Below are 26050 nucleotides of genomic sequence, written 5' to 3'. Positions count from 1 at the left end.
GAGATGATTGTGAGGCCATTAATAACTCCACTCACACAAGAGTAATTGAAGGGTGCTGTGTTTTGGTACTTGGCTCCCTTACAAGGGACCCAGGCTCCTGAGAACTCCTTTCCCTGAAATGGCCCATGAAAAGATTGCCCGTTGGGTGGTAACCTCCCCATACGTTTTCTCAATAAAGAGAAAAAGATGCGAAGGGGCCGGGTTGGGCGGTGGGGTGGGGGAGACCGCGCCTGCATTTAGAGCCTCAGCCTCTCAGAGCCGTCTGGTGCCGACTGTTTAGTTCCGTGTCCCCTGTCCCATTCAGACCTCTGCGTGTTTTGAGGCTTTCTTTAGCTTTCTCCTGAGCCTTTGACGGCAGATCTCTCAATACGTGAAAGCCCGGCTCTGGCCAGCTGAATGCCCCACGGGCACAATGCACTGCATGTTAATGGCGAGGGCTGGCCCCAGACAGCTCGCTGGCGGGACAGTGGCTCCTGTGCTGGCCCCGCAGCTGCTGGGAACGCTGAGATGGGATCTGACGGGGTTCCTAAAGTTGCCCGTGTGCTTTCTTGCAGATCTACACGGACTGGGCCAATCACTATCTAGCCAAATCAGGCCACAAGCGTCTCATTAAGGATCTCCAGCAAGATGTGACGGACGGTGTCCTCCTAGCCCAGATTATCCAGGTTGTAGGTAAGAGCAGATTTGACCTCAGGGGGGTGGGGTTGAGGGGGGTGGGTGGATGAGTTACCGTGGAGACCAGTCCAACAGGGGTCGAGTCTGGCAAGTGGGGATGGAACCCTGACATCATCTGAAAAGGCAGTGTTTGTGTCCCGCGTGTTGACGGTTTATTTGACTCTGTTTTGTGCCGGAGGAGGCTGGGCACCAGCTCGTTTTTGCCTGATAAGATCACCTACAGAGCAATCTCATCTTGATTTCTCCAGGAAGAGACTGGCCATGGCTGGGGGGAAATGCTTGTGGTTTATAGAGGGGCTGTCTGTCCCCCTTCTTCCCTCCTATCATCTTTCTGGCTCTCTTATTGCCCCCTCGATGATGTGCTTTTTTGTGGATTATTCTGGAAATATTTCCAAAAAAAGAAAAGGCAACACGAGGCTGCTTCTTCCTTGTGAACTTTAATTGGGTCTCAGAAATCAAAGGCTCAGTCTCTGCAGAGGGCTGGTTCTGGTTTTAATACTGGGGGAAGGGAACTGGAGCAGCGGGATTTTTAATGCCTTGGCCGTGTGCTGCAGGAGAAGAGGAGTTATTCTGGGCAGGCACGTGGGTGGAGGCTGTGCACAGCTTTGCCTTGGTTCTTCAGGGAAGCACCCCAGTGGTCCTGCCTGAGAACTCAGAGCAGACCGTGGAGGCGGGAGGTCAATTAGATGGCATTAGGCTGATTGTTGTCGCTGGCAGCCTCGGCAGCCAACTCATGCCAAGGGAGAAGAAAGAAAAAAAAAAGAAGCCCCAGCCCCTTGGGCATGTTGTTATGGAAAAGTTGCTTATCCTTCAAGTATGAGAGGCAGCCGTGTGTAGCTGTAGCTCTGCTCATGTCTGTGGAGATCGTACCTAAAAATACAGGCAAGTAGGCCTAAGGTGAAACTTTCAGAGTGCCATTTAGAGAGAAAGATGCTTCCTCACTGTCCTAAGATTGAAGACCAACTTCCATTGGTCCTTCTTTTTCTTTCCTTTTTCTCTCCTTCCCTGTATTAGTTTGCTGTTGCTATATAACAGATTGCCACAAACTTAATGACGTAAAAGAATGTCTGTTCACTACCTCACAATTTCTGTGCATCAGAGGTACACACACGGCTTAGCTGGGTGACTCTGCAGGGCCAGAGTCAAGGTGCTGGCCAGGGTAAGTTTTCATCTGGAGTTGACTGGGTAGGAGGGTCAAGCTTGCTCAGATTATTGAGGCCACTCCCATCTCCTAGAAGACCCTCTCAGTTCTTTGAGACATGGGTCTCTGAACATGGACTCTGCTACCTGTTTCTCCGTCTTTAAAATGGACACATGGAATTCCCTTGTGGTCCAGTGGTTAGGACTCTGTGATTCCACTGCAGGGAGCAGGAGTGCAATCCCTGATTGGGGAACTAAGATCCCGCATATTATGTGGTGCGGCCAAAGGGGAAAAAATGATTTTTAAAAAGCAATTAAAACAAGTGAAATAAAATAGGCACAGCCATGCCTGCTTTTGGGCTTCGCTGATAGCTCAGTTGGTAAAGAATCTGCTTGCCATTCAGGAGACCCCAGTTCGATTCCTGGGTTGGGAAGATCCCCTGGAGAAGGGAAAGGCTACCCATTCCAGAATTCTTGGGCTTCCCTTATGGCTCAGCTGGTAAAGAATCTGCCTGCAATGTGGGAGACTTGGGTTCGATCCCTGGGTTGGGAAGATCCCCTGGAGAAGGGAAAGGCTACCCACTCCCATATTCTGTCCTGGAGAATTCTGTGGACTGTATGAGGTTGCAAAGAGTCGGACGTGACTGAGTGACTTTCACTTTCATACCTGCTTTGTCTGATCTTGTGGCAATCTTGTGAAGTGTAAAGTAGACATCAGATGTGAAACGTGCTTGGATACTGTGAAGTGTTTCTGGATAGGACTTGGTAGCCACTGCCTCGAAAGGTATGTGTAGAAAGATGAAGAGGCCTTGGAATCGATGTCAGAGTGTGTCATGATAGACCAGTTATGTGTGTCAGGGCCCAGAGTTGGTGAATGTGTATGGCAAACTTACTAAGCATAGTGCTGTGGAAATATAAGCTATGGAAATGTAAGCTGCTGCTGCTGCTAAGCCGCTTCAGTCATGTCCGACTCTGTGCGACCCCATAGATGGCAGCCCACCAGGCTCCTCCGTCCCTGGGATTTTCCAGGCAAGATCACTGGAGTGGGTTGCCATTTCCTTCTCAAGGGGATCTTCCTGACCCAGGGATCGAACCCGGGCCTTCTCCATGGAAATGTAAGCTAGCACGGTTTTTATCATTGCTCAGGAGGATGCTTCCCTGAATCTATTCTGATGAGATGAACTCCCAAGACAGTGACCTCTCTGAGCCTGAGCTACTAGACTGTGATTTCAAAGGCTCAAGTTAGTACCACCAATTCCCAGAATTGGAGTCCTAGAGACTCCATCTTGTGCTGAACAGAAGTCCAGTGGTTACAATTGCTCTTTGGCTGGAGACCTCCTCCTACTGATTCTTGAAAAGTCAGTTTCCCTCCGATCCCCTACCTAGCTCTCTCCCAGGCAGAGCTGGAGGGGACCCTCCTCTGTCATCCCACTGACTGCTGTATTGGGCCTGGCTCTCCATAGGTCTGGCTCTGAGTCATCTTCCTTCCTGGGTTCACAGCACTGAACGTGGTGTCTGGTGTGCAATGATGTTCACAAGAAGTTGAGCTGATTAGTTTAGGAATGAGAGTGTCGCTCACTGCAGCCATGGCTTCCCTAAGCCTGCGTTGGCTTGTTTCCCACAGGCGGCCTGGATGTTTCCCCTTCTCAGTGTGTAGTGTTCTCCTGAATATTCCTCTCACCTCTTTGTCACCCTCCTCCTTTCCAGGATGGGCTGCAACTCTAAGGTTTGGAAGTGAGTGAGTGAGTGAAGTTGCTCAGTCGTGTCGGACTCTTTACAACCCCATGGACTGTAGCCTACCAGGCTCCTCCCTCCATGGGATTCTCCAGACAAGAGTTCTGGAGTGGATTGCCATTTCCTTCTCCAGGGGATCTTCCCGACCCAGGGATCGAACCCAGGTCTCCTGCATTCCAGGCAGATGCTTTAACCTCTGAGCTTTTAAAAGCCTCAAGCTGATGTATGAATTGCTTCTAGGAAAAGTAGTCAGCAGACTCTATTAAATGCTTCCTAGGATGGGCAACTAACTACCTCCACAGCTAGTTCTAATGATGGAGAGTTAGAGTCTTTTGAAAGCTCTTCTTTCATTAAGTCAAAATCTGCCCCCTCCATGGTAGTATCTCCCTGCAAGTACTGGTTCTACACTCCAGGGCTACAAAGAGCAATCTGATCTGAGACAACTAGAGCATCAATATAACTGAGGGCCATTGTGGATTAGAGTTGGACTGTGAAGAAGGCTGAGCGCCGAAGAATTGATGCTTTTGAACTGTGGTGTTGGAGAAGACTCTTGAGAGTCCCTTGGACTGCAAGGAGATCCAAGCAGTCCATTCTGAAGGAGATCAGCCCTGGGATTTCTTTGGAAGGAATGATGCTAAAGCTGAAACTCCAGTACTTTGGCCACCTCATGGGAAGAGATGACTCATTGGAAAAGACTTTGATGCTGGGAGGGATTGGGGGCAGGAGGAGAAGGGGACAACAGAGGATGAGATGGCTGGATGGCATCACTGACTCGATGGACATGAGTCTGAGTGAACTCCTGGAGTTGGTGATGGACAGGGAGGCCTGGCGTGCTGCGATTCATGGGGTCGCAAAGAGTCCGACACGACTGAGCGACTGATCTGATCTGATCTGATTGTGGATTATACCCATGGAATAAAGTAGGAGTGTACAAATCTATATGCTGCTAGATAAATAAACAGATGATGTATCAATGGAAGAGGAGAGAGGCCTCAACAGGAGAATGCTGGCTGATGAAAGGAGAAGGAGTTGCAGCTGTGATGGTAAACGTTCGTTAAGGCAAGAATCACCAGTGGGAGCTGAAATCCAAGGGAGAACGTTTGATGGAGAGCAGCTGTGTGCGTGGTCTCAAAGTGGCTCTTCACGGATGCTGTATTAGTTGCAAAGGGAAATATAGTTACCACATGGGAGAATCAGGTGCATGACCAGGTGACCAAACTACATCCCTGATGAGAAGCAGCTGGATGTCATGTGCTTCCTGATAGGATACCTCAGAAAGATTGCAACATCACTTCTCGTTGTATTGTACTCAGGGGTTAGAAAGCCAGAAACCCATCACAAGGACTCTCAGATAAACCCAAATTGTGGAACATTCTATTGAAAAAAAAAAAAACCGTCTGAATTGTTCCAAAATGTTAGTGCTGTGAAGGACAAAAAAATGTGGCTGAGAAATTGTTTAAGAAGAAAGGACACTAAAGAGACCTGACAGCTAAATGCACTGCATGATGCTGGACTGGATCCCATTCGGGGGAATAAAATGCAATAAAGGACATTTTTGAGTCAATTGACTAAATTGGAATATTGGAATTAGAGCAATGTTAAATTTTCTGAAATTTAGAATCGTACCGCAAAAAAATATCGTTGTCCTTTGGAAGTACACACCAAGAATAAGGGATATGACCCTTGGAGGCTACACTAGGGCTTCCCAGGGTGTGTGTCAGTCGCTTCAGTCATGTGTGACTCTCTGTGACCCCATGGACTGTAGCCCACCAGGCTCCTCTGTCCATGGAATTCTCCAGGCAAGAAAACTGGAATGGGTAGTCATTCATTCCCTTCTCCAGAGGATCTTTCCAACCCCAGGGATCAAACTGGGGTCTTCTGCATTGCAGGCAGGTTCTTTACTGTCTGAGCCACCAGGGCTTCCCAGGTGGCTCAGTGATAAAGAATCTGCCTGCCAATGCAGGAGACACAAGGTTCACGTGTTTGGTCCCTGGGAAGATCTCCTGGAGTAGGAAATGGCAATCCAGTCCAGTTTTCTTGCCTGGAAAATTCCATGGACAGAGGAGCTTGGTGAGCTTCAGTCCACAGGGTTGTAAAGGAGTCAGACACAACTGAGCCTACACTAAAATGATTCAGGAAAAATAATGACTACCTATAGAGAGAAGGAGGGTGTGAGAGAGGAAGGGAGAAAATGAGAATGGATGATGTTATAGGAAATTCTCTGTACTGTTCCTGTAACTTTTCTGAAGGTTTGAAGTTATTTTAAAATAATTGAAAAGAACTCATCTAAATAAAGGTCCATCAAAACTTGCAGGCAGAGAGATTGTCCTTTTAAGTCACAGCCTCTTCCTAGATCTAGGAGGGAGGAAGATTGTGCATAATGATAAAGGGCTCATGTGCTGTGAGGCCTGACCCATGATTAGGGAAAGGAGATGCTGGGTTAGCAAGGAGGGAATCAAGGAACGTTTCATCAAGGAATGTATCTATAAGCCAAGACCTCAAACTGGGAGTTAGCTGGGTGAAGTGGTCAGGGAGGGCTTTCCTGGTAGAGGGAATAGTGTGCAGAGATGCTGGAGGGTAGAGAGCCAGAGACTCAACAAGGCAAGTAAGGCAAGGTACAGGGCTAACCCAGGAACAAAGCCAGTGGTTGAAGACTCGACTTTCAGGTTGGGGAATCTAACCTTTTCCTCAGCTAGTTCTGATGGTGGAGAGTTGGAATCCTTTGAAAACGAAGATGTTTTATGTGAAGGAAAACCTTCAATGCTCTTCACAGATGCTACTCTAACTAAGTCTTCATCGAGCTCAGATAGGTCCTAGGCCCTAGCCTTCTATTTATCCATCCCCCTCTTCCCAGATAGTGGGATACCTTGGGGCCCACACTTTTGCATCATTGGCTTCTACCCGTTGGGCAGAAAATGAACCCTCTGCTGCTGCCTCTTGCTGCCCTTGCTCTGGTGACTGAGGGTTGAGTGTCTGTGTTCAGCCTCTTATTAGTATGATTATCTTCTTGAGTCCTGAGCTGCCCAAAGCCGGCAGTTGCCTGCCAGCCCATCAACGGTGCCATGTCCATGAGTTATTAGAAAGGTTTACGAGGCCAGGATAAACAGCATGAATCAAGAGGGAGAGACAGGCCTCCCTCCCTCTGCTTACATTGCTGTCACTCAGGGAGGATGCCAGAAGGGGTTGGAGTGAGCAAAGGAGAGAAGGGGGGCGGGAGGAAGAGAGGACAGAAGAGAGAGAGGGAAACAGGATAAACAAAAGAGGCTTGGAGAGAAGGAGGAAGCCAAGACAGAGGGGAAGAGATTCCCATCAGAGGTGACGAGGGCTGATAGCAGATCATTCTCGACCACCATTTGGGCTGCCTCTGAGCACAACGAGGAAGTCCACACAACCTGCGGGACTCTGCTTTCTGTTTTTGACCTGCTACCATGGCATGACCTTGGGTAAGTCATACACCTTTCAGTGAGGGCAGGCAGTTTCTCTTTCTGGACATTGGCAGGATGGCCAACTGCCCTGAACATACATAGGTGCCAAGCATAGATGCTTGGGCTCCTGAAATGCTCTGAACTCTTCCCAGGAGGTCTTTTGAGAAGTGACGAGCTTGATTCCATACTTCTTAAAGTGCACTGATGCTTTCCAATGACTAACTTGTCACCTTGCATGCAGACAGGTCCGCATATTAGAGCTTGCTGGAATAAATATCACTGGCACTTCAGCATGCCAGTTTTAATGACTTTAATGAGGACTTTGGGGGACATGGCTTTGCTTCTTTGGTTTTCTACTTTGGGGCTGTAGCCAAAGACCCCCTATGCTGAGTTAGTAAATTCAGCTCTGAAGACCAAGCTCTTCTTCTTACCAGCACAATGAGAGCTTCTATTATTGCTTTAAGTATTTATGACCACTGCATAAATTCTTGATGGACTTCCCTGGTGGCTCAGCTGGTAAAGAATCTACCTGCAATGCAGAAGAGCTGGGTTCTATCCCTGGGTTGGGAAGATCCCTTGGGGAAGGGAAAGGCTATCTACTCCAGTATTCTGGCCTGGAGAATTACATGGACTGTATAGTCCATGGGGTTGCAAAGATTCGGACTTGACTGAGCGACTTTTACACTTTCACTTCCACAGAAATTCTGGAGAATTTAAAGGAGAAGTATTTATATTACATGAAATTGGTAACTAGGAGGTCTGGGCTTTTGCAATTTTTATTAAGGATTTATTTTGAGTTTGGGTTGAGTCATTTGACCTCTTCCCATGTCTTCTTTGCTGCTGCTAAGTTGCTTCAGTCATGTCTGACTCTGTGCAACCCCGTAGATAGCAGCCCACCAGGCTCCACCATCCCTGGGATTCTCCAGGCAAGAACAGTGCAGTGGGTTGCCATTTCCTTCTCCAATGCATGAAAGTGAAAAGTGAGAGTGAAGTTGCTCAGTCGTGTCCAACTCTTTGCAACACCATGGACTACAGCCCACCACGCTCCTCTGTCCTTGGGATTTTCCAGGCAAGAGTACTGGAGTGGGTCTTCTTTGCTGCTGCTGCTGCTAAGTCTCTTCAGTCGTGTCTGATTCTGTGCGACCCCATAGACAGCAGCCTACTAGGCTCCCCCATCCCTGGGATTCTCCAGGCAAGAATACTGGAGTGGGTTGCCATTGCCTTCTCCAGGGGATCTTCCCAACACAGGGATCAAACCCAGGTCTCCCACATTGCAGGCAGGCGCTTTAACCTCTCAGCCACCAGGGAAGCCCAAAATATTACTTTGAGCCCCTTTTTTGGTGGGGTTGGGGGTGCGGCAAGAATACTGGAGTGGGTTGCCGTTCCCTTCTCCAGGAGTCCTTCCTGACCCAGGGATTGAACCCGGGTCTCCCGCATTATAGGCAGACGCTTTACCATCTGAGCCACCAGGGAAGTCAAAGGTATATAAATGATCCTTAAAATGACTTCTCAGGATTACAGTTATCCATCCTTCACTTTAATGAGCATCAATGAGCTGGGTATTGATTGGAACCCAATGACTTATAACTTTGGCCATCACGAGTGTCCAACTGGAAGATACCTGGAGTGGCCTTGATTCTCAAAAGCCATATATTTATTCTTCCAGTGTTGTATATCAAAATCCAAGGTCAGAGTGCTAGCCTACCATAATTTCCAGTGTATGAAGGAGTGCCAGGTGTCAAGGAGCTTTCTTTTTTTTCCACCTTCAGGACATACATTTATATACACACAAGTGAAAGGGCAGCTGCCTCAGAATAGGCAGTAAAACTTCGATTCATTGAAATATTCAGAATAGTCCTTAGTTCCCCTCAACAAATACATGTTGAGTGACTATGCGCCAGGCACTGCATTAGGCTCTGGGCTTATAGCAGAAACCAAAGCAAAATGAAAGTCCTTGGTTCTGTGGAACTTACATGCTAGTGATGCCTTCTGGCTGACTGTATTTTCTGGTGAACTGAATAACAAATATCTGTGAGTCATCCCATTCATTGGGCATCTTTTATGTGCTTTTTAAAGGCTTTATGGCACCTCTTTGGGGAGGAGGGAAAACCAGGTGGAAGAAGCTTCCTAAAATGCCTATCCCAGTGTTCTTAAGAGCTAAGAAAACTCAAGTGGCTCCCGGAAGACCAAAGTCTTCCCAGATGGGTCATAGGCCTAAATATCTATTACTCTGGGCAAATTCTAAAGAAGGGGTAGATGAGGCTGAATATATACTAACCAGCCTGTCTCTGGCAACTAGGTTTTTAAATAATGTCCTGCCACTAGCTTGCTTTCTTATTTTTTACTCCTCTCTCAAGGTAGAAATGCTGGAGGAAAAAATAAACCCAATGGAGATAACAGTGAACTATATTTAAGTACAGGTGTTCTAAAACCTTAGTGTCGTGGGAAACTGTTTCTGTTATCCTTTTCAGATGCTTTTTTTAAATGTCTTTTCATGAAGTTTTAGATGTTACAGTCATTAAAATTGGATGTGATATATATAAATTTTGCAAGCACTTACTGAGCTGTAAGGATACAAGTGTGAAAAACGAAATCTACCTGTCTGCATAGCTGGGGGAGGCTAGAAAAGGAGTTACACATTAGGTGGCTAAAAGCAGCATAGAGGCAGTTTCCAGGGTGCTGGGAGAGCAGAGAGACCTAGTGGGCCTTATCCTGCTGGGGTGGTGACATGTAAGGGGATGTGGGATTGGGAAAGAATCTTAAAAAGTCTTCAGAGAACGCAAATCTGTTGTCCTTTACTGTGAAGTCCTAGCTAGGTTTCTGGGTTAAACTCAGATGGAAAGATCAAAAAGGAAAATTTTATTTTATGTATTTTTACACAGATGATAAAGAGTATGTATACTTGGATTAATGATTGCTACCATACAAAGAGGGCTTCCCAGGTGGCTCAGAGGTAAAGAATCCAACTCTCAATGCAGGAGACCTGGGTTCAGTCCCTGGGTCAGGAAGATCCCCCGGAGAAGGAAATGGCAGCCCACTCCAATATTCTTGCCTGAGAAATCCCGTGGACAAAGAGGAGCCTGGTGGGCTACAGTCCATGGGGTCGCAAAGAGTCAGACACAACTGAGCAACTGAACGACAACAACCATGCACAGAACTCTCACCGTGCCAGGAACTGCACTAAGCGTTTTACTGGCATCATATAATCTTCTTTTCACAGCTCCTCCTGGAAAGTACGTAGTATTAGCTCAATTCTGCAGATGAGCCAACTCAATTTTATAGGTGAGGCAATGCAACAGAGAGGTTGTATTACATGGCTAAGATCACACAGCTCAGAAGCTGTAAAGTTGGGCTTCAAACTGGGGTATCTTTGCCTCCAAACCTCTATACATACTGCCTTTCTTGTAGCACTGCAGTTGCAAACCCAGGTGTCCTCGGCTGTATCTTACAGGGGTTCCTTTAGCCTGAGGAGGAAATTCACCATGGACAGCTGGGCCTTTCTTCCTTGTTTTTATTTGATTTCCAGCTCATGCAGTTCAGTCTCTTCTATCACTTCTCTAAGTAGGTCGGCGCTCTCTTGACTTCAATAGAATATGTTCCAGATTTAATCTGCACATACTAAATGGCATGGATGTGTCATTTTTAAAGTCTCACTCTCTTGTTTTTCCATTGGGAGTAGGATCCCAATGGGAATAAGATCCACTTTGGGAATAGGATCAGGACAGGCAAAAGCAACCTTAATATTTCTGGCTAAACATGGAGTGAGAGGCTACCATCTGTGGCTTTTGTCCCCAGGAGCTGCAGTGTGGCTACATGGATCTCACTCTGAAGCACCCCATCTTCTGTGGGGAAGTTGCAGTTGCCTTTTCAGAGCCTAGAGCACAGTCATAGCTCAGTCCATTTCCCAGCGTGCAAACATTTCCACCCTGCCCCATCACTCCAAGACTGTCGCCAGTGCAGTTGTCTCTGCCTTAGATGACGGCGACCTTGCCCCAGCTGTCCCTGGAGGACAGCAGCTCGATGAGTTAAGTCCTGAAGCTTGCTAGAAGCGTCTCAGTATTTCACATGCCTGTGCTGGTTGGACAAATCCCAGAATGGGCCTTAGGATTTGCCTGGCCTCAAGGGTCCTGAACATCCCTGCTTGCAGTGTCTGTGATAATTAATTTGTTTTTCTGACCCGTGTTTCTTTTTTCAGCAAATGAGAAGATCGAAGACATCAATGGCTGTCCGAAGAACAGATCGCAAATGGTAAGTGATACACGGGCAGTGAGTGTCTGTGTTAGGTTAGTAAGCCCGGCCTCTAAATGATAGTGGCTGTCTTGAAAACATTCACACCACGAGCTTTACTCTGGGGGATTATATTAATAAACTAACAGCCATTTCCAAATAGCCATGGTTTGCCTCTCTGACATTTGTTGGCGTTTACTGAAAAATAACTGTGATTTTTACGTAGGTCGTGAGACAGGGAAAATGAAATACGGTCCTTGTTCTTAGAAACAAGTTATACAGAACTGGTGCAAACATATCCTTGTTTAGAACTTGGGCCGCTAGGACTCTTTGCTTTTTCCTCAAGGACCTACAACCTTTTCTGTTTGTGTGTGGTGCTGGGGCACAGAGTGATGGGATCATATGACCCAGAAACTGGGGCATGTGTTCTGATTGCCTTTAGAGGTTAGAATGATGTGAAATCAGAACTGTGACAGGCAGTGTGAAATGTTTGATCACATCCAGACCACGCGCAACGTGACCGTGACAAGTGACATTCCCTCTGGTGTGATATGCTTAAGCTCTGATATTATAGCTTTAAAAAATCTTTTGAAATCTATTTTATTCTTGTTTCATGTTCTACACATAAATCTTTGACTTAAAATTCATGATCACTGTTGAGTTCAGAGACCATTGAATGGTGATACTCCGAGTACTCAGTTTTCCCCTTTGCAGTGCTTTTCAAATGTATTTCCACAAAAAATGTATTCACAGAAGTCTTTTAAGATGACACTGTGATACTTGTTTAAAATATGAAGGTGGCAACTGAAGGACAGGTTTGTTTGTTTTTTTTCTGGATGTTAATTTTGCTTCCAAAAATCTTAAAAAAAAAAAGAAAACCAGACGTAATTTGTTTTTCTAACCTCACCCTGCTCCTGTTGAGTAGGCACGATTGGGTAGTTTCATTCCAGAATACACTGAAGTGATTGGCATTCCTTGGGTTAGCTGTTTAATTTTCTGAATTGTTATCCCAATGAGTGGACCAATAGCTTTTCAGTCAACTTTTTTTTTTTCACACACACAGTTCCTTGTTATAAAGAGAAGTGAATGTCTCTGGTGGGGGTGGGAGGAAGGGCTGTCATTTTTCATGTTAAATTCTAAAACAAGTTTCTCTTTTTCTGTTGTTCCACTGGAGACTGTGTTTCTTCTTGTTTGGCCCAGAGAGCAGCCAGTCCTCACGTAGGAAAGTCCCCGTGCAGACATCTCATGGCTGTTTTGACTTGTGGGAAAGCTTGGCTGCTATTTTTGCTAGAGCTACTGCAGCTGTCTGGTGTATTAATAATTGAGAAAATTTGAAAGATAGAAGACTTAATTTTAGTGCAGGCATTTTACATATGCAGTCAGAGCATCCCATGAAAGAGATGCAGTATTTCCCTCTGGGGTAGAAATGGATGCCTTTGTTCCAGTCCACGGTAATGCAGATGTGGACCTGGCCGGTGAACCTCGTGAACCTTTTCTTGTGTTCGGTCCATCTGTATTTTCTGTACCTTCTATCTGAGATGTTTGTTGTTAAAGTCTGCTTTCAAGCTTCAGAGGTCATACCCGTCACCTTGGATTCTTCTGTGCCAACTTAGTAAATATGTATCCGTGCCACATTGCACCAACAGTTTTGTGGTTTCTCTATAACTCTTTCAGCTGTGGAAGTCTTGGGTTTTTGTTTTGTTTTTTTCATGGACTGTGTGTTTTTTTTTTTAAGAACACTGGAATATGAAATTCTAAAATTGTCTATGATAATTAGCTCCAGCTTAGAGGTGGGGCGGCAGACCAGGTCTGGTGGTCAAAGTGGCAGAGGGTAGTTCAGCAGACAGGATGCGAGTCCAGGGAAATGTCAGAACCTGTGCCGCAGCCCCTCCATCCCGTGGGAAGTGAGGAAGATGAGGATAAGGGCTACAGGGGCCCTGTCCTTTCACCTACATCACAATGACAGATCCCGCAGGCAGCACTCGCCTCGGGCACACGGCCCGTGCAGCTTACACATAAGCACGGGCGTCGTTCCGGCCGGTAGGACGCTCTGTGTACACCCATGTGGGCACATGCATCCTACTCGTGGGAAGCACCACTGGGGAATATAGCATAGTGGACGGGCCACCATTTCTAGATTCCTAGAAGGTCAAACTCCCAGTTAGGCTTCCCAGTTAGGACGGTCAGTGATAAAGATTTGTTGTTTGCTAAATGTTGCCTATTTGGAGACCAGAAGGCAATGCGTATGGAGAGCCTCATGTTGACAAAAGGAAGATGACACGGAGAGGGGATTTGGGGAGCGTACCTGCTGGGAAGGTAGCTGTGATTGTGTAGAGCTAATGTTCTTCCACCCTAAGAGAACAGAGCATCTTCAGGGGCCTTAAATAATGGAGCCAGAATCAGGTTTGCTTCAGAGCAGGGGAAATGGGTGCTATTTCAGCTTTCAAGGGGCAAATCATTTCATTAATCAGTGGGCCTGCATGAGAGCTTCGATTTTGCAGGTGGGGCACCCCCTCCTCTTCTCCTATTCCTTTCCTCCTGACCCACCAGGCTACCTGGAGCTCCACTCTCGAATTCCTGCCCTCCAGGCTCAGCTTCAGGTTCTGCTCTCTCCCCAGAGAATGTGGAAGTGAAAGCGTGTAACTGTGGCCTATGGACTAGAGAATGCCCTGGGGCCTTGGTGCAGAATCACGGTGGGCATGGCCCTGAGTGCTTTTAGCCCGTCAATCAGCAGAGGCTCACAAAGTGCCCACCGATGCCAGGCGCTGAGCAAGGCCTCGTGAGTACCCAGGTGAAGGAGATGGGATCCCTGTCCTCAGGGAGCTCAGTGATGAGTGGGCAGGAGACCAGAGAACCATCTAACACCAGAATAGTGCTGTTCCCATAGACGTCTATGCGTGGTACATGGGGTCTGTTCCACTCCAGGACAAGGGGAGCTTTAGGAATAACTGGGTGAGTCTTGAAAGGTGAGAGCGTTCCCCATGGGGGATAAGGAGTGGAAGAGGATTCCTATTTCTGGACATGCTGTTCACCTGAGGATGTCGTGGGCCCTGCACAGGCAGTTTTTTAGCATTTGCACAGGGGTGCTACCACGTGCCATCAGCTGTGTCTGGTGAGACTCTTCTGGGCTTTTACCGAGGTCAGCCCTTTGTCCTGTTGTGTCTGAGGTGACGGATAGAGCATGGAAGAGCCCAAACTAAGACAAACCCATAGACATGGCGGTCTTTTCAGGCCTGGACCAAATCTTCTGTAGTCATCGCCACTCCCCAGGTGGCAGCATTTCAGGGAATAGCTCCATTGAACCCTGGAGTGAAGTTTTCTAAAGGAAAATATCCATGGTAATCAACCCCTGTGGATGGCAGGTGGGGAATGGTGGTTAATATCAGCACTCACATGCATCGATTCACTGCTTTAAGACCTTTCACATAGGAAAGCATATCAGTTCCCATTTCTTTGAAGAGACCCTGGTGCTGGGAGCAGAGGGCTGTCCTCAGGGACAGGCAGAGCCAGGGCCATGGGCATCTCCTGCCGCCCTGTCGTAGCCCTCCTGAAACAGGACTGCGTCTGCAAGCGAGATGCAGGGAGCATGACGGCGGCTTCCCTTTCCGAGCGAGCCCAGCCTCAGCTTGCGTTGAAGGAGTCCTTTGCTCTCTTTCAGTCTGACCTAGATGCTTTAGGGGCCAAATCCTCGGAGATGAAGCTGTAGAAACAACACTGCCCACCCCACCCCTCAGTCCATCCATTTGGCCCTTAAATAGGTTTGTGTCTGTGTGTCAGAGCTGGTTGAAATGTTTTGTCTGTTTAGCATTGCCATGGCAACCCTTGGGGCATCTTTTTGGCTTTCAAGTGGTGTGCTGAGCAGAGTTCTGTGTGTGTTTGGAAGGAGAAACATTGCTTGGAGCGCAGCCAGCGGGCGCTGGGTCTGCCAGTGCCTCGAGCCTTGAACCCACTGTACTCCAAGACTCTGGCTCACTTTGGAGCCCAGGAGAGGACGCCGCAGGGGGTGGCTTTCTGTTTTCATCATTATTATTTTAAGTAGTTTGGCTTTGTGTTGTTGATTCAGAGAGGTGCAAAGTTAGCAAAGCTGCGGGTCCTTTCAGGCCCTTTCAGCGGAAAGTCCCGGCCTGTTTTCCCCTCTGGCTCTGGCCTGGGGTCATCTGAGGCCTCCTAGTCCTGCCTTGCCTGCTAACCTCCTCCTGGGCTCTCTGGGAGTCCTGCCTTCTTCCCTCAGCCCTTCTAGACCTAGGGCCTGCCTGGGCTTGGGAACCAGACAGGCCACTTTCTGATTCCTTCTCTGCTGTCTGTGGCCTTGAGCTAATTATTTAATCTCTTGAAGCCTCTATTTCCTGTTCTATAAAGTGGGCTTGATAATACAAACCTCATAAAGTTTTTGTGAGGACCAATGAGGCTGTGGAAGTGGTGATAATAGACGGGAGTAATAATAGTGAAAATAAACTCTAAGGCCCATCAGTGTTTGCAGTGCCGGGTGCCTCAGTGCTTCACAAATACCCTCCCAGCAGCTCTCTGGGGTAGATGACCTCATTGCCCCCATTCGCCTTAGCACCTGGTCAGCACTCAGTCAAGGGTGTTTCTCCAGTCATGATGATATTAGTAGTCAGGAACTAGGGGACAGAAAACCTTCAGAAATCTGAGAAGATCTGCTGGCGTTCTTCTTGACTCACTCACGCCCTGGGATTTTGCATACGGTGTGAGCCACTCAAGGGTCACAAAGGCCTCTGGGGCTCCACAGACCCCACGTTTGATGCCCCTGCTGCTTAGGGCACAGGTCTGCTCCTCACCCTGTCCTTTCAGGGGGCCCCTGTGGACAAAAGTCAGCACCTAAGTTCCCAAAACAAGAGGAATTTGCCCCTAACTCACTCCAGTTTTCTTGACTGGAGAATTCCATGGACAGAGGAGCCTGGGGGACTGCAGTCTATGGGGTCGCGTAGAGTCAGACACGATTGAGCAACTAATTTATTTACAGAAGGATAGCACACTGGCTTTCAAACTTCTGTTCCATGAGCAGAACCCCTCCCCCCAAAATAAAATGATATGTGGCACCCCACATGTAAAAGTAATAAAAACTGAATGACCGCTTTACATGGGATTAGGCAGCAAAGGGGAGGACCATTATAGATCTCCCTTTGACCAGCCTTTTCCCTCCCCTTCCCCACTCTCACATTTGCCCCTGAAGCCCTCTTTCAGAAGACCAGCTCCTGAAGATACACAGTGCAATGAAGCCTAGGGCCCCCTACCCAGACATCAGGTTCCAGCTGTAGTCAGGTCTAGCCCATCCTCTGGAGAAGGCAATGGCAACCCAGTCCAGTGCTCTTGCCTGGAAAATCCCATGAATGGAGGAGCCTGGTAGGCTTCGGTCCATGGGGCCGAGAAGAGTCGGACATGACTGAGCGACTTCATTGTCATGCATTGGAGAAGGAAATGGCAACCCACTCCAGTGTTCTTGCCTGGAGAATCCCAGAGATGGCAGAGCCTGGTGGGCTGCCATCTATGGGGTGGCACAGAGTCGGACACAACTGAAGTGACAGCTGCAGCAGCAGCAGCAGCAGCCCATCCTCTGGTCCTCCTGAATCTCCTCTAGAAAAAGAAACCATTAACTAGGCCATGTTCACCTCTGACTTGTGGAGGTTACAAGGCATCCAGACCAAAAGCATGTATCCTGGAGGCCAGCTGCTCCTGGCGTAGGACATGGTCCTCAGGCTCCCAGGGGACAAATCTCTCTAACAGGGTGGTTTTAAGGGGACCTGCCTCTCTAACAGAGTGGTTTTAAGGGGACCCATCTCTAACAGGGTGGTTTTAAGGGGACGTGACTCTCTAACAGGGTGGTTTTAAGGGGACCTGCCTCTCTAACAGAGGGGTTTTAAGGGGACACATCTCTCTAACAGGGTGGTTTTAAGGGGACCTGCCTCTCTAACAGGGTGGTTTTAAGGGGACCCATCTCTCTAACAGGGTGGTTTTTAGGGGACCCATCTCTTTAACAGGGTGGTTTTAAGGGGACATGTCTCTCTAACAGGTGGTTTTTAGGGGACCCGTCTCTTTAACAGGGTGGTTTTAAGATGTGCGTGAGATGATCTGTATGATGTGCCCACACGCTGCTGGGCACAGAGGAAGCATGCAGCCAGTGTTAGCTCTTAATAGGGTGATGGTTTGTCAAGATACCTCAGTACTTTTGCCTGGAGAATTCCATGGACAGAGGAACCTGGTGGGCTATGGTCCATGGGGTTGCAAAGAGTCGGACATGAGGAAGCATCTGAGCATCAGTATTTTTCAAGAAATAGATGTTTTAAGAATGGCCAGCTTTGGGTGAAGCGTTGGTTAAACAGCATGGCCCTGGGCCATCCACTTGGCCTCTCAGCACTGCTCTTCCTCCCCCAGGAAATGTGGGGAATAATAACTGCTTTATGATTAGAGGCAATTATTGTTTATATTTTGCACATGGAGATCGAACTTTAAAAGGTTATTTTTTTGCCTCAGATCACTCACCTAGGAGGCAGAGTAGGAGTTTGAACCCAAGACTGTCTGTTTTGAGAGCCTGTGATGGTCGTTTCTGTGACAGAGGACAAAGAAGGGACGTAACAGTCTCCACCTCCCAGTCCCTGTTCTGCTTGTTCTCAGTGGTAGACGCCGTAGAACCAGCTGGATTTAGCCGGGAGTTAGCGAGAAGGCAGCAGAGTATTTCTGGAGAAGGCCTGAGTTGACCTGTTGGTGGAACTCAAGAGCTAGAAAAAGGAGCTAGTGGCCCCCAGAGAAAGGCAGTCTCTTGAGATGCCCAGGGTGAGCCCTGGCGCCAGGTACCTCCAGCCGTGTCCTCCATGGAGCTTCCTGGGCTAGGGCAAGACTGTCTGCAACGAGATCAGGTTTCCAGCCCCAGTGACCTTGGGCCCTCCCAACAGCTGTCAGAAAGCCAGCCACATGCCTGGGGAGTGTCTGAGATCCTTGGGCAGCTGAGTTGCCTCGTCCCTGGGCCCTTGGTCCTATTTTTACATGGCCCTAAGGCCACACACGTTACAGAACCAAGAAGGAATAAAGAAAAGTCCACAGGTCCCCTAGAACTTAAAGTGGAGGGTTGGAGAGTCCAGGGCAAAGATGGGCAGGAAGCACCGACTGCTTCCTCTTCAAATGGCACAGCCAGTATCATTGTGTTATGGCCAGCATTCTCTTTCAAAAATGATGGCCATCTCCACATCTGTCTCTTTCTTACCTCTTTGGTCACTTCTCTGTTCAAAACCATCATTAGCTCCCCATGGAAATTTGCATCCTCTTGAGTACACATTGGAAGGACTGACATTGAAGCTGAAACTCCAGTACTTTGGCCACCTCATGCGGAGAGGTGACTCATTGGAAAAGACTCTGATGCTGCGAGGGATTGGGGGCAGGAGGAGAAGGGGACGACAGAGGATGAGATGGTTGGATGGCATCACCGACTCAATGGACATGAGTTTGGGTAAACTCCGGGAGTTGGTGATGGACAGGGAGGCCTGGCGTGCTGTAGTTCATGGGGTTGCAAATAGTCAGACACGACTGAGCGACTGAACTGAGTTCACAAAGAAGGGCCTTCACGATCTAGTTACTGGTATCTCCTGCCACTTGGCCACTCACACTGTATCCTTAGCCGCACTGGACTTGGAGTGCCCCACGGAGGCCATGTACTTGCATGCCTCCCATTTTGATGCAAGATGTCCAGTCTGTCCAGGAGACCTGATGAGTGTCCCAAATGGGTGATGTGACCTTTAATATTCAGGTCAGCTGTTAAGTAATTGAGATAATTAGGTGTCTTTGCCCCTTGTGTCCGCAGATGCCCAGTGCCTGCATGTGTCATAACTTGCTCTTTGTGGTTGTCGTTGAATTGTCTTCTTAAAGGAGATGCTGTGTCTTTCACCTGAGGATCTAAGCATCTATCACTTAAAATACTAGTATATAGTAGGTGTTTAATAAACGGATGGATGGATGGACAGACGGAAAGACCAAAAAAGGAGCTGGCCTGGATGTGTTCATGGGGTTAAAGGATTATAATACAGTGTTATTCTCATATCATTATCTACTATTGAGCAGTGATTTGAGTGTTCACTTGGAAGTTCTTCATTCGATTTAAGAAATGGATATTTAGCACTGTTCTAGAACTATCTTTCCTTCTCTTGATTCTTCTCTTCCTTCATTTATTCAGAAGATCCAAGGACCTTGTAGCTAATTTTTCACTGACTGCATTATTTTATGTTGCTCAAGGTAAGCGTTTTTAGGCCTCCTTACGACTACCAGAGATGGTTAACAGATGATAATAAAAATGAAGGTAATCACTGTTCTTAGTGCTGTATAGATGTTAACCCACTTTATTCACATAACAACCCTATGGAGTGAAGAACATACCTTGTTCGCTGCACTGAAGGGTATGGAGAACTTAAGAGTCTGATGCCATCTGCTGTGCTGTGCCAGGGGCCACGTGTGAGTCATGTTAAAGAAACTTGTCCATTTCCCCTCGTTCTGTGCAGCCTAGGGTTTCTGCCTTCGGGTTCTGTCAGGGTTTTATATTATTATGATTTTATATTATTGTGTTGTTAGTCAGTCAGTCAGTCAGTCCTGTTCTTTGCAACCCGATGGACTGAAGCCTATCAGGCTCCTCTGTCCGTGGAATTCTCCAGGCAAGAATACTGGAGTGGGTTGCCATTTCCTCCTCCAGGGGATCTTCCTGACCAGGGATAGCACCCGGGTCTCCTACGTTGGCAGGTGGATGCTTTACCATCTGAGCCACCAGGGAAGCCCATATATTAATAGCAAATACTTACACACGAAAGTGCAACAATGTTCTAGACATTTTATTTTCATTATAACTGATTTTTTTAATCTTCATAAAACTCTCTGAGAGCATATACCTTTATTATTTCCATTTCACAGATGAGGAAACTGAGGCAGAAAGAGGTTTAGTAACTTATCTTAGGTCACACAGCTAATAAATGACGAGCTGGGGTTTGAACCCTGGAAGCCTGACGTTATTCCCTTTAGTCTTATACTAGTCTACATATAAGGAAATGGATTGGAGAAGGAAAAAAAAACAAACATGTGGAGGTGCAAAAATTAGATTTGTGATGCTATCTCCTTGTATAAGGAAGGGCAGAGTTTTGGGATGAGGCATTCCATCAGAGAAGAAGATTTGGGATGAAGAAGAATAAGCCTGGACCCCGGAATCAGAAAGACCCGGGTCTCACATACTGGGCAGTTGTGCTGGGCAAGTTGCTGAAAATTTGAATCTTTTCCCTCATCTGTAAAAGGCAGATGATTATGGAAGCTCCCTCTAGGGTGGCCAGAGATAAGTGAGAGGTGGTGGCATCATCCTGTTTCATGAAGAGAGCACATGAGACTGTCATTTCCTTCCCTGTTTACAAGTCCCATCTTTCCCAAGTATTGACTTGTGCATGAAAAAGGTCTTTCCTATTCAAAAAGTAGGTACTGGTGTGGTAGGCTGAACAATGGACCCCCAAAGATGTCTACATTCTAATCCTTGGAACCTGTGAATATGTTCTTTTAAATGATAAAGGGGATTTTGCAGAGGTGATTAAATTAGGGATTTCAAGAGAGGAGGATTATCCTGGATTAAATGAGCAGGCCCAGTGTGATCACAGGGGTCCTCCCAAGACAGGAGGCAGGAAGGTGAGAGAGAAGATGTGACCATGGAACACAGAAGCAGGGTCAGAGGAGAGAGAGGAGGAGAGGAGGGAAAAATGAGAGGCAGGAGGAAGCGCAGAGGGAGAGAATGAATGAGAGAGAACGAGGTTGGAAGATGGAAGAACGGGCCATGAGCCAAGGAATGCAGGTGGCCTCCAAAAGCTAAAAAAAGACAAAGACGGGTTCTCCGCTAGAACCTCCAGGGTAAACGCAGCCCTGCTGACTCCTTGATTGCAGCCACTGAAACTGATTCTGGACTTCTGACCTTCCAGAATTTTAAGGTAATAAATATATGTTGTTTTAAGTTATGAAGTTTGAGGCCATTTGTTACAGCAGCAATAAGAAACTAATACACTATGGGATTGAAACGAAGTAACTTACTGTTTTAGGAAGCTATTTATAGCAGAGGCTCATTTTACCACTGTGAGCCTCTTGGTTCCTGAGTTGATTGGAAGTTGCTTCCCTCCATGGAACACTTCAGAATGGAGATGTGCACATCTGTACACTAACACAGGTCATTGCAGGAAGGTGTGGGAGGCGAAGGCCCACATTTAGTCTCCGGCACTGTGACCACGTGTGGGCCGCCTCAGATACCGAGCTGTTGTGGGAATGGCAAGTGCCATTTCATCTACTGTTTAGAGGTGGATACACGGTATTCCTGATGCTCCACAGCAAATGTACGTTTGTCTTGTAGTCAATATGACATTTAAGCACACTTTTTGAGAAACACAGTTTATAAGCTTAGGTAATCCCATCAAAGCTTTGTAGTACATATAGCGTGGGTTTTTTTTTTTTTTTCTTGTTTTTATCTTTTACTTCAATGAAAAGTTCCATATTTGCAACTAGGTATATTGAAAGTGCTCAGATGATGTCAGATGAGTGAGCTAAACAGTAAATTCTCCAGATCTCCGGGAGCTTTCCAGAGAGTGGGACGATGGTATCTGTCAAGTTTTAATATGTGAAATATACTATGAACTTTTAAATGCTATCAAGAAACTTGAGTCATCCTAGGCCCCCAAATTTTCAGATCCAGTCTTTTCTTTCTCAGTTTTTTAACTTTGTTATAAAGGTGGGTGGAAACGATGCCACGATTGGAGGTTCTGCAAAGCCTCTTGTGCCAGGCTGCTCCAGCTTTAGTGAACAGGGGGTCTCCTGGAGGGCTTGCAAAAGCAGTGCTGGAACCCACCCCTAGAGTGTCCCATGCAGTAGGTCTGGGAAGGAGCTCGATAATTTGCATTTGTAACAAGCCAAGCTCTTGGATGATGTAAAAAAGTTCTCTTTGGGGATATGACCGCAAACATGCATTTCAACATCTATCAGTTTGTAAAGTTCTTTAAAAATTTAAAAGTTAATCTATCTAAAGGTTAATTTTAACTAATTTTTTTAGGAACACTATGTAATTTTTATTTTTTAAATGTTTTGATATAATTTTTTAACACCAAAAACATTTTGTACTGGGGTATAGCCAATTAACAGTGTTTGGATAGTTTCAGGTGAACAGTGAAGGAACTCAGCCGTATGTAGACATGTATTCATTCTCCCGCAGACTCCCCTCCCATCCAGGCTGCCACATAACATTGAGCAGAGTTCCATGGGCTGTACAATAGGTCTTTGTTGGTTATCCATTTTAAGTATAGCAAACACTGTGTATTTTTGATTGAGATATAAATGACATGTAACGTCACATTTGTATCAGGTGTACAAACAACGATTCAGCATTTGTGTATATTGTGAAATGATCACCACAGCAAGGTCTAACTAAATATTTTGAATGAACCAATCAGTTTACTTTTGGAAAGATGAGGATGCATTAGACATCCTCCTGTCTGAGAACAATGGTAAGTTCTAAATCCGTAGGATCTGAATTGTACACGCGGCTGTGGTCTTGGAGTTTGCAAGTGTCTTCTCTACTTTCCAGCTCACTTAACCTCTGTGACCCTTGGTTTCTTCCATTGAAAACCCAGGTGATAATCCTTTAGCACGTTGTCCTTAACTGCCTGGCATTAACTTCTTTGAGGGCGGGGTCCCTGTCCATCTGCCCATACCATGACCTGGCATCTGCTGGATGCTCAGAGAATATTAACTGAAGAAATTCCCATTACACCTACTTTGAAACTGAGGCATTTTAAGTGTCAACATGTGGTGCTCAATATGGTTAAAGAGCTTAGCAAATGTGAGAAGGGGTGGGGAGAGGAGAGCTTCAGATTGTCCTGAGCTGAAAGAGAAATTGGATGGTGATTTATAACCATGTGGACTGTGCTTTATATAAAAGTAATCCGGCTTCACGCTTGGATCCATCTCCCTATGCATGTCTTCATAGGCTTCTTATGTTTCAGACTAGCCCCAAAGGGGTGTTTTTCCTGTATTCATCTTTGTATTTTGTTTATTTTTCTATGAACCAGAACTTAGTGAGAAATTCTTGTTGGCCCTTTGGTAAGGCATAGTTAGCCTGTGGTGCCTGCATTAGGAACTGGTCAGTAGAGGACTGCCAGTGTGCTCACTTAAGCAAAGAGTAGAGAACAGTGGCCAGCAAGCTGAATTCAGGTTCCAGAAGCCCTTTTGTAAGAAAAACTAAATGGCTGCCAACAGTTAGATAAAAATCAATATACTTCACAGTGATCTTCCAACTTTTTTTAGGGGGAAAAAAGTTGTCAGTCCTGGATTGATCACAAACAGTGATCTTCCAACTTTTTTTAGGGGGAAAAAAAGTTGTCAGTCCTGGATTGATACTCCACTGACTAAATCTGGATGCCAGCTGCCTCCTTTAGGTATATGTAGAATGCAAGGAGATCAAACCAGTCAATCTCAAAGGAAATCAGTCCTGAATATTCGTTGGAAGGATTGATGCTGAAGCTGGAGCTCCAATACTTTGGCCACTTGATTCGAAGAGCCAACTCATTAAAGAAGACCCTGATACTAGAAAAGATTGAAGGCAAAAAGGAGAAGAGGGAGGCAAAGGATGAGATGGTTAGATAGCATCACCGACTCAGTGGACATGAGTTTGAGCAAACTCCGGGAGATAGTGAAGGACAGGGAAGCCTGGCGTGCTACGATCTGTGGGGGTCACAGAGTCGGACACGACTGAGCACCTGAACAGCAGCAGCAACAGGCTGCATTAGCCACACTCCCCACCGTTCCCTACTGTCTTACACCCAGGCTTTTTTACTTAGTTTTTGTCTACCTGCTTCCTGCACACATTTGAGGTCTTTTACCCGCAAACTGTTATGTTCTCATAAGTTCTAATTCCTGATCTTTCTTAGGAGATCTAAACTCTGGCATATGGCAGTTTTAAAAAATCCTTTTGGGGAGCATTTTGACATCAAAATAATGCTGTAATCTTTATATTGATTTAAATAATTACTGCCCTAGAAGATTTCAAAACACTGTAAAAGAACATCAATATCGTCCACAAAACATGTTCAGAAGGATGTTGGAGAAGTCACGCCCTCCTCTGTGAAGTGCTCTTCATCTTTCTGATGTAAAGATTGGGCTTAGTTTGAATGGATTAATTATTTGCCTATCTTTCTCCAAGGAAATGAATGACGAAACTGGGTGATGATTCTTCTCCTCCGCAGCAATACTGAACTCCAGCTGTTTGGTTGTTAATGCCCATGTGTATAGGCTTCATAGCTTACAAAACATCGAGTAAGTGTTTGCATTCCAACCCTGCCATTTAATAACCGTGATTTTAGGAAGGCATTTAAACACTCTATGCCTACATGTCCCCATATGAAAAGTGATAATACCTATCATATCTAGTGGTGAAAATTAATTGAAATAATAATGTATGGAGAAGAATCTAATCTAGAAGAATCTAGTGTTTCATGTTTTCTAAGAGTATAAATATTAGTTTCTTGGGAGGAGTCTATAAGGCTTTCAAGAAAGGGATAATTATCTCCATTTTACTAAAAGGAAAACTGAGGCTTGGGGAAATTAAGTACTTTTGCTCAGAGGGAGCCAAGAACCTCTGAGAAACGCGTGGTGCCTCAGATTTCACCTCTGGTCCTGAGAACTCCTTGACTCGCATCTCCTCCTTTGAAATATCCTCTTAGTACCGATGCCGTCACAATGCCAATGATGACTCCGTGGCATGAGTTGGCTTTTCCTGCAGAGTAGATTGCCACATTGGTGCGAATGTGGGAACAGTCATGTAGAGTTGAATAGGAGGGCAGAACCTGACCAGAGCTGCTGCTTTCTCACACTTTCCCCTGAAGGAACAGGAAGGCGAGAGGAGAGGGCCTGTGACCCGGGCTTCCCTTCACTATTGTGAAGGATGACTAGTGCTCGCCTTCGGTGGGAAGTTTCGAGATGAAGCAACTTGGAATGAAAGTCTTACCCTGGCCCCAGTCTGCTGCTCTAAGGGGAGAGTGCAGAAGAAATTCTTAGAACCAGAGCAAAGGGCCTTTGAGGGGTGAGCTTATGGATGCTGTATTTTTTTCTGACTGTGTATATACAATCAAGATGTGTCATCATCGGTCTTATGAAACTCCTTGGAGAGACACTTGCAGAGATTTGATTCTGAGTCTCAGAATTTATAGATTCTTTGTCAGTGGCTATAAAGTGATGAACTCTTATGATCACCTGGCAATATAATTTTAGCTTTTAGGGGGAATCATCTTCCTAATATGCTGGTAACAGAGAGAACCATATGAAATAGCCAGTCTTGAACTATTTTCTACCTACAAAAATGGCAGTTTTATCTGGTCCAGTGAAATACTTGACAAGGATGGAAATAGTAACAGATTAGCATTATATGATAAGAATTGTCACCATTTCTTCACAGGTGCACTAGCAGTCTTTAGCCTTGGGAAACTTGGAGGATATCCTGTAATAGAAGCCTCCTTGTCTCATTTGCTCTCCTCTTTCAGTGACTTTGCCCACACCTCCAACACTCTGGCAGCAGCAGTAAACAGAGCTGAGTTATTTTAATTCTTGATTATATTCTTAATTACTTTTAATCTCATATACTTTTTGATTGGTTGACAAGTAGCTCTTTGCCTTGATCACAGATTTTGAAACTTGAAACTATTGACCAGATCTCGTTTCTTGGTGTACTACTTGCAAAATCTCCCAAATTCTTTATTAATGTTCACTAGGAAGCCATAACAGCTTGTGAATAAAAAAATGGATTTAAGTGTGATGTATGTGAAAGGTCCTAATATTATGCTTGGCAT

At 46.2% G+C, this 26050-nt stretch overlaps 1 protein-coding gene across 6 annotated transcripts in view; it reads left to right on the top strand.

Annotated features, from left to right (window-relative positions):
* The window catches only part of NAV2 (neuron navigator 2), a 425616-nt gene that overhangs the window by 136444 nt on the left and 263122 nt on the right, over positions 1-26050 (top strand). For all 6 annotated transcript variants that reach the window (XM_061406213.1, XM_061406214.1, XM_061406212.1 and 3 more), the window contains exons 2-3: positions 555-672; positions 11170-11222. In XM_061406213.1, the coding sequence (XP_061262197.1) occupies positions 555-672; positions 11170-11222 (171 nt within the window). The remainder of the gene's footprint in view (positions 1-554; positions 673-11169; positions 11223-26050) is intronic.

This window comes from Bos javanicus, chromosome 29 (genome assembly GCF_032452875.1).
Source record: "Bos javanicus breed banteng chromosome 29, ARS-OSU_banteng_1.0, whole genome shotgun sequence".
NCBI classification, from domain to species: Eukaryota; Metazoa; Chordata; class Mammalia; order Artiodactyla; family Bovidae; genus Bos; species Bos javanicus.
The sequence above is the reverse complement of the archived record's forward strand: the minus strand, read 5'-3'. Positions and strand labels throughout refer to the sequence as shown.